This window comes from Psittacula echo (assembly GCF_963264785.1).
Source record: "Psittacula echo genome assembly, chromosome: 6".
NCBI classification, from domain to species: Eukaryota; Metazoa; Chordata; class Aves; order Psittaciformes; family Psittacidae; genus Psittacula; species Psittacula echo.
This window is the reverse complement of record NC_137743.1, coordinates 50,881,477-50,890,906: the sequence shown is the minus strand read 5'-3', so window position 1 is coordinate 50,890,906 and position 9,430 is coordinate 50,881,477. Positions and strand designations below refer to the sequence as shown.

The following is a 9,430-nucleotide window of genomic DNA, read 5'->3' as shown; positions in this document are numbered from 1 at the left end:
TACTTGCTTAATCCCATTTGACAAGCTCTACACAGAGCCCTCTTACCCGTCTCCTCCCAACCCCTGTCCTTCACTGAAGTGAAACTTTAAACTTCAATTTTTCTCTCTCAGCTGCCCATCTACTGACAGGCTTTGCTCATACTCTGGACTTACTATACATGCAACAGAGCCTTCCCTGGTAAAGTCTGAAGAGCCAAATACGTAGCTGTCTTTAAGGGGATGCGAACTCAGCAGCTGAATACAAATACAATTCAGGCTAGCATTTGTCTCATCCTGCTGTCTCCAGCTCAATGTCTCACTAATCTGTCAGAACAAAATGAGGAAATGCTATAAAAAACAAAAACAAAACAAACCAACCAAACAAACAAACACACAAAAAACCCAACAGAATAAATATATTTTTGCTTTTCTGGAAAAAAAATAATTACAAACTATCTTCTTTTTTTATGAAAACTGATCATCTCTTTGCTTTGTTCCTTAATTTTCAGTAAAGGTGCAGACAGACAGATATCTATACTTTTAAATGTAAACATAAAATTTTAACATCATTAATTCAGGCTGCTGATACTTCTAGAACATGAAGCAAAAGAATTCATGGTGAAACATATATCAATAGCATTAAGTGAAAATAATCTTTTTACCAAAAATCATACAAAACTAAAAATAAAATCAGCTTCTCTTCAAGGAAAGTAAACGTAAAAACTCCCACCTTCCATAGAAATCTATATGGACCAGAAAATGAACCAGGAGTCTGATCATTCCCTCAGGCAGCTTTAAGCTCCCAAGAAACACAGTTAGCTGCCAAGACCAGCTAAAAGTCAGTTTTATTTTCTTATTGAAAGTAAATACTTACAGCAAAAGCCATCTAATTCAATGCGTTTCAAGGAAGGATTTTTTTTTCCTGGAGAATAATTGTTACAGCAATCTTGAATTGTAGTTATTTTGATTCTGTATCAACTGTAACAATGTTACCCTGGTTACCTCTTGCTTGCATTGTCTTCACCACAGTTAGCAGAAAGTCCTGCAGGTCTCTTATTTCAGATTGATATAATCAGTTTTGAAATAGAACTTCCTCCATACCTATTTTTTTCCCCCCAAGCTTTTAATTTTTCCACTTAATCGTTGGATAAAACAATTTACAGTGTGACCAATCCACAAACTTTCTTGAGTATTAATTACATACTGAGAAATTCAGGTGAGAATTATATTTTTTTTCCTTCCCCCCTCTAACTAAGGTATCCATCAGGATACCCCTAATTAAAAGGGCTTATATTACAGAAGTCGATAATTGAATTTATTTATGAAATGTCTATACCTATTCAATTCTCTCAAAGAAAATACTGCTCTCTCTCAACATCGCATAGCCAAAGCCTAGAAAAAAAACGTTTCTTTTACTGACATGATATGCTGTCCAAGAACCAATTTTGAGCTAAGCTATTTACAGCCTACTACCACTGATTTTAAAACCAATCCAAGAACAGGAAAGAAAAAAAAGGGGGTGAAGGAACAACCCAAACAAAAAAACCCCCCAACCAAACCAATTAGTAATATTCCAGAGGAAAGAAGATAGAATTGCAGATGGGACATAACATTAAGTTTCTGGAAAGCTTCACTGGATATGCACATATTTAAGTCACAGCACAAATGTCATGGTCCCACAGTTGCACCATGATGGGCGTGTATTTCCAGAGCACTTACAGAAATTATATTTCTCCCAGAGAACAGGTTGGTGTGGGGTTTTTTTCTTTATTTCCCCCAAAACACCTTCCCAGTTATCATGCACTTCCTCAGAAATTACAAGAAAAACAAACAAACAAACAAACAAAAAACCACAAATTAAAAAAAAAACCAAACCAAACCCAAAATACACATCTCTGACAAACTCTTAAGAGCACCAGCTCTGGACTAGAACATAGTAGGATTGCTCAAAGCAAACAAGTGGGGTTCATATTTTTATAAATAGTTGCTTTTTCATACAAGTTTTATTCTGTAAAATAGTTTCAAATTCTTACACATATGGCAAAGTTTGTGCAAAATTCAAGTCAGGTACTTCAGAGTCTTTCAATGTTAAACAGAAATCAATAAATACAAGTAGTACAATTAAAGTTAAAAAATATTAATTAAAATGCATGTTGTGCAACCTTGACACAGGTGTTATGGACCCCTTATTCCCAGAGGCTCCCTACTTACCAATTTGTAAAGAGCCTATTTTGGAAGGTTTTGCACAAGTATCCTTAGCACTGCGTTTCAAAAATCTACCCAGTAATGTATCTATTCAACAGACTAAAAACATACCACAGTATTTTAATAAATGATGATCTTTAAGAGAGAAGATTCACTTCACCCTGTGAAATCTGCTTATTGTCTGTGAACAGTGAAAACAGGATAAATAAAGAACAGAGCAACTTCAGATTACAGCAAAACAAAACAACACAACCCACCCAACCCATCAGATTAAATAACATTAAATATGTCAGTCTTAAGATAAATACAAGGATTTTTGCATAGGCCTCTGGAATACAGAGTCAGAATTATGGCCAATAAAACATCTGCTAGCAAGTCTGATTTTCCACTGCTCTAACCTAGTGAGTACTCAGAACCAAGAAGTTAAACAAACAGTAATTTCATTGTCTCATAACTCAAATAAACAGAGGTAAGAAATTATTTCTGCCATCCTGAAATACATAGTGCAGCATTCTGGTATTCATGGCCACCACAGACTTCGGTATTTGCTTCATTCCTAAGAACACTGGGAAATAACAATCTTTAATACAGACCTGCAATATAAAGAAGCTGCACAGGTCATAACATGAGCCTCTGAACATACCAGGATGAGTAAGCAAACATTAAAGATGCTACTTTCAATATTCACTCAGGATTTGCAGGCTGTAGGTAAAGCAGGTTCAAAGACAGTCTTAACATAGGAAGTAGTTTAATGTATGGCATCATTCAATGAGATGTAGGTATGTTCTCAGTGTGTCTTTGGTTTAGGGAGGCGGGAATGCCGATTAGAGGACAAACTATCCCCAGAATGCAAATTGGTATTCTGTGTTTGAACGTTTTCCTTTCTCTGTACCGGTGGCTTTGGGATGTTAGTCTTCAAACAGGTGTTCTGAGGCTCTGTGGATACTGGTGTGGATTTCTGACTGCTCACTTGCTTAGATTTGACGAAGGACGTAGTTGGTGGGCGAAGTTTAGACACTTTCTGACTCTGTTTACCCTTTAGGTTATCCTGACTAGATGTTGGCTGTAGCTGAGCTGAACTACTTAATGGTAGAAGCTCACGTTCCTTGGAAGCAGCGGAATGGTTTGCAGATCGTACGAGAACGGCCATTGTAGGAGGCACTAAAGCATTTGGGGGCTTTGCGATTCTTAAAGTCTTTGGCCGAGAAGCCTGGTTTGTGAGTGAGGGTTGACCTTTCAGAGCTAATTCAGTCTGCACCTCTTTAGCATCAGCTCGTGTGGAGGTCTGAAAACAGGAACGAGATAGTAATGTACTTTCTTTATTACTAGCCACCTCTCCAAGGTCTTCAGTGTTTTTGTTTTTCAAATTTTCCAAATATGATGCATTCTCATCTCTCATGCTTAACTGTATGCTCACTAAAGAGTTTACATTATTGAGGCTATTTGTGAGAGAAACATCTGCAGCATTTTGATTCTGATGATTACTATTTTCATGCAGACCATGTTTAGGATATTCACTGTGGGCCTCGATATGTGGCATTTTTATTAGTTTTCCCTGGGCGAGGTCTGTGGAACTGGGAAGGCTGCTGGAAGGCTGTAGTACTTGAGGCTGTTAAAGCGAAAATAATACAAAAATATATTAGGCAAAGAAAACATCAGATAATATCTTGAATCCAATGTGCGCTGACTGGATGCTTGATAAAGGCTGTATATCTGATTTATTAAAATAAAAATTTTGACTTTGGCAAAACATGATGGTTCATGGGATGTGTACACATGTGACTTGTAACTTCAATGGAAAAAATTATAGCAGCACTGAAATACACAACAACATGAAGACAAAAAAGAAATTGATTAGCTTTAAAAAAGAAACATGTAAAAGGCATGGTTGATGATTTCACCTAAATCTGCAGGACAGTTTAAGAATGGCACATAAGCACTGATCAATTCTGACTCAAGTGCTTAATAAACAAATGCAATGGCTATTACACTGTATCCATCTTTTAATTTCTCTTCACTGCTTACACAAGTTAACTATCCAAAACCTTTTATCAGTGTTCTGTACTGTACAAGCAAGAAAGGAGTTTAACGGACCACATGAATTTATAGTGCATCTTCCTTGCGTTACTGAAGGCAGAAAAATTAATACAGTTATGTTGCAATTAGGCTAGTGACTAGAGTTAGGCAAGTGCGTTATTTTGAATGGATTTCAAATAGGCTGATAAAGCAATCACCTTCAGCAAAGCAGTAAAACAGAGTGCACATGAAGCTAGAGATCATACACTACTGCACTGACAGCCAAGGGATATAGATAACTTAATGAAGACTTTACATTTTATGTGAAGATAAAATCTAATCAGACATGTATCAGACAAGAGAACTGCCGGTACCTCTTATGGGTCATTTCTATTTTCTCTTTACTCTTCCCTGTAAAAAGACTGTAAATATTAATGTGTGTGCTAGCTTCACAAACAATCCTAGAGCTGTAACTTGTATACAGGTCTTGGAAGAAATAGAAAAAAAACTCTGTGATTCATGGCAAAATCCTAAACATATTAAAACTCAAACCATAGTTTTAACAAGTTTCAAGTTTGTATGAATTTCTCATTTTCTTTATAAAGGAGGGAAACCAAATTACTACAAGCCAGTTTTATCCCTAAACTACTTGAATTCTTACCAGCTGATTTACTGTATGTACATAGGCTTATAGTGTTTACTAGTGAAATACAGTCAATAAAAAAAAGAAGCAATATTTCTCTTTAAGAAATTTGACTAAAAATGACATTTCAGCCACTTTTGAATTATTCACAACTTCTAAATGAGAAAGCCAATTCTTTGGCTGGTCTTTTTAGCTCTTAGGATCAGCAGGAAGAATGTAATGATAGCTGTGCATGCCAGAGTCCTGTTACATTTCTAGCACAATAGCACGTCTAGGGATTCATTAAGCTTTTCATCTTTTCCTTGGCAGGATTACTTCTGAAAAGCGAATCCTCAAAATTCTTCATCAAGAAAAAAAATCAATGGTAACGAAAGAAATATCAACGTTTTCCAAGCTAATTTTGATTTATTAGCAGTTTTCCCTTTAGAATATACCAGTTCTACCTCTAAGCACAGGTAACATCTAAGCTGGACCACTAACATCAGCAAGTGCTGATGTTAGACAGGTTAAGTGCAAGAGCAGTTGGAATATGACTGTTTTGGAAACAGGAAGGAGGAGGAAAAATAAAATAAAGCCCTCAAAAATGGTGTCAAATGAGTATCAGAACACCATTTCTTATGTGACCAAAACTGGCTTAACTTTGTGATTTCCTTTCATCACCTTGACAAACTTAACTGGCCAACCCTAGGTGAAGATATTGCTGACCACAATTATATGTCAATATGAACACAATATATGTCAATATACATATATTTAGAGTTACAGCTTAAAAGACCCCCAAATTCTCCTGATATTTTTGTCATTTTTCAGTGTTTATGTAGGGGTTATAGAAGTCCTGATCCTTCCAGCTTAGGAGATAACAGAGAGAGGGTAGCCAAAATGATTTATTCATTTGAGACCTCACCTTCAAAAACAAAACTGTTAAAAATGAATGCATAAACTGAAGCAACATATGCCTGATTCCCATAAAAATACTCAACAAAAATCTTCTAATCATACTTGAAGTTTAAAATTAGTACATTTATAGCAAACAGTATTGTATCAAATTCTAATATGTAAAAATAATTATCAGAAAACTTTCCCCCTCACCTATAAAAGGTTTCTAAATGCTAGTCTTCAAACAATGCAGATAATTATCTGAGCATTACAAATTCTAACTTTATATCAAACAATCCTAGTTAAACTAATCAGCAAAATGAAAAATTTCTAAGGTACAGCAGATACTAGATTTGCATGGAAAATAGGGTTAAACACAAAACCAACTGAAATACAGCAATGCAGTAAGTTTTTGATAATGCTATTTTGAGTTCTTTTGATAAACACTAGGTAACAGTTCAGCTTTCCAATTTGCACAACTTTGCATTTTTACATATAAAAATAGCCAAATATCTATTTTCCTTGTTATTCTTCATAATCTAAAAGGGTCTAAGCAGCTTAATACCCAGGAATTTAGCAATTCAAAGGTAGGGAACAGCTACTTGCTCAGAATTATGAGGACACTAATGCCCTGGTAACATTGTTTTACATAGTGTACTGTTTTCTAATTTTGTATTTCTGTTTAGTCAAGCTCTGCCCAATTATCACGACTGCAGATTTTAATCTCTTCAAATTGTTACATGCGGTAACATTCAAGATGACACTGAAAGCTGAAAATCACCACATCCTAAATATGCAAGCAAAAGTTCACAAGGTATCCAATATGAAAACTGTATTATGTTCATCCACAGCTTACATGTTTGCCTTCTATACATGTTTTTCATGGACTAGTACTTGGTGAATTCCATTACAAGAAGGAAGAACAACTGAAAGATGAAGCATTCCACCTTCTAGGCACAGTCTTTTATTTCATGGAAGTCTTGAAGTTTATCATCTGAATTTCTTCAAGTGTGCTTTTGAAAATATTTCGGGGTGGGACAGACCATGACTCCTTGTAAACTGCCATGCTAACCAGACTTCTATTTTTGTCCCATAAAGAAAATATTCAGGTGGACAAACACCTGCATTTCTTCGGGATGCTCTTAAAATGTAAAGTTGGACTGTAAAGCATTTCAGGCTCAATGTAACTGAAGAAAATTAGTTCTTCCATAATTGAAAGTACATTAGACAAAACACTTTGTGCACATGCTCCTTTTCACATAACAAAGCAACAGACATTTCTGTACTAGCAAGAGCGCCAAACACTTGCATGTACTGATGCACCAGTCAAAATTACTAAATTATAGTCTCTACCACATTTACTTCAGAGAAATAAGGAAGAAAATCTCTCAAACTGAACTGGCTGTTACATCATCCAGATAAAAATGGTAACATATCCACAGAGAGGACTACCATTATCAATAACTACAGTTATTGAACCACTGAGACTGTGTTAGCTTTGTGTTGGAAAACTGAGACAAGTATGCTATATTGAAAGAAGTTAAATCAATGTGGTCATGACCGTGATATTTATTGTAATATCACTACTTTAAGATTCCCTTCAGTTTTGCTTTGGTTATTCTGTATGTCTAACATCAATCCCCAGCTTGATTCCCTATATAATACCTCTCTAAAATAAAATATTTTTGTTTCCCTGCAGTATTATGAGGAAAGAGGGAAGTGAAGCAATGAAAAAATCTAGAACCGCATGCACATCTCCAATAGACATGCATCATGCATAGGGCAAAATAAAACAACCCAATGAAAATGCGTGAGGAGGAGATGGGAAGAAATCTGAAGTTGTACTGTACCACGCTTTATCACAGAAGTAATGGACTAACTTCTCAACTCCTTGCCAATAGCATAATGGGAAAGCAGAGACAAGAAAAAAACAAGGACAATGATGTCAGAGGACCAAGACAAAACAAATGAGCAGTTGCCATGACAGAACCGCAACTTTTCACCATTTAAATTGCAATTACCATGTTCCCCATTGGTTTTTAATCCACCTTCCAGAAACAAAGGTAGCAACAGTGTCTAAATAATGAAGTACAGACTATATTTTTAGCAAGACCTGCACGGAAGAAGCTTTGCTCTTATAACTTCAAGTCTTTTAACACAGCTAATCTCTTATGTTTCACAAGGCATAGGCTTGCTAAATAGGAGGAAGAAAGGCTAAATGTAAAAACTCTTTATTTTCTACCTCTGACAAACATCATGATTTCCCATCTGCATTTGCCAATACCTTAATTTTGGATTATTTTTTTCCCCCTTTTAGCTAGCTATATTATACCAATATTTTAACATTTATTCCACAGTATAGACTGTAACTTCAAGTAGTGATACAATACAACCCTATTTTTTTTTTTTTTTTTTTTTAAAGCACCATTCACCACAGCATGAGGGTACTAAAAACCCTGGTAATATGGCATAGCATTATTTTTTTCCTGCATAATCTGTCTAGAAACCCCAACTTAAAGAAAGACACTGTCTTTCTCAAGGAAAAATTACTGAAAGAAATATATAACTACAAGGCAGGCATTTCATCCATAGATACAGATATAGGAGCAAAACTCCAACAAATATAACCGTATGTAAAAGTTTTGTTTGCAAATACAGATTTAGTTAGATATAAAAGACACTTCTCTTTCAGTCCAATTTGCAACTACTCAACATGGGAGAAGGCAGCTTTTCTTAAAAAAAATTTCTTCATATAGCTGAACACTGATTTCTCAGAGCAAAAATAATTACAAATAAAGGACAGTAATTCCAGGACATTTTTAATAATTTGGCACTCTTTTAACCCAAGTCATATAACTTCCAAGATAATATTCTGAAACTGCTTTGGTTCTGCTAACACCAGCACTTTGTACACCCTACATGGAACCTGAATTAGTTAATAAATGTTTGGAAACATTTCACAGTGCTAAGCAAGGTACCTTAAAAAAACCACCCAAACAACAACAAAAAAGCAACCATGAGAAATCAAAGCCTGGACCTGATTTACAGTCACGGTGCATACAGCAGCTTTCTTGCTGGTAATCAAAAGCTATGTGTCACCTGACAGAATTGCTTACATACAGAAAGACAAAATATTTTTTTTATGAAGTGCACAGTAAGCACAGATGTAAACAACTGCAATGCTTGAGTAACAAAACAGTTTTCATCAGTGTTTCTCTGTGAAGCACTTGGGGCTAGGGGCCTAAGAAGCATTATAATATCCTTGTATTACAACAAGATTTCATGCTTAGTTCATTAAGAATATGCATTCTAAATGCTGTGTTTCTAGAGCTGCACCATTTAAGCTCCAGAATACAAATGCAAGCTTTAAATTGTATTGAAGAAAATTTGCTATGTCATCAAATTGTATCCTATAACCAAGGGAAAAATAAAGGAAGTTGAATTCAAGACGCATATGGGAATTATAGGAATAAAAACCACACACACAATTTTGTTCATAAAATGATAAGAAACAATGTACTATTATGAAAGTGTTTATGCAATACAAAATGCAGAATTGTTTCCAAGGCTGTTGAAACAACTTGAAGTCAATAAAAGTGGAAATACTAAAAAATAGTTCTTAATAAAAGCGCAAAACATACATCCAATTCTAAAGTGTGTTAACAAAGCACAGTGATAAGTTCATAGCGCAACTTAAACAGTAGGTATGCT

The 9,430-nt window shown here is 35.3% G+C and overlaps 1 protein-coding gene across 4 annotated transcripts in view; it reads right to left on the bottom strand.

Annotated features, from left to right (window-relative positions):
• Positions 1 to 2,658: 2,658 nt before the first annotated feature.
• Positions 2,659 to 9,430, bottom strand: part of CCSER2 (coiled-coil serine rich protein 2) — a 71,149-nt gene continuing 64,377 nt past the window's right edge. For 2 of the 4 annotated variants that reach the window (XM_080621441.1, XM_080621440.1), the window contains one exon: positions 2,659 to 3,793. In XM_080621441.1, coding sequence (XP_080477567.1) covers positions 2,972 to 3,793 — 822 coding nt within the window. In that variant the 3' untranslated portion in view covers positions 2,659 to 2,971. Of the gene's footprint in view, positions 3,794 to 7,569; positions 7,610 to 9,430 lie in introns of all 4 variants that reach the window. The other 2 variants (XM_080621443.1, XM_080621442.1) reach the window with 2 other exon arrangements.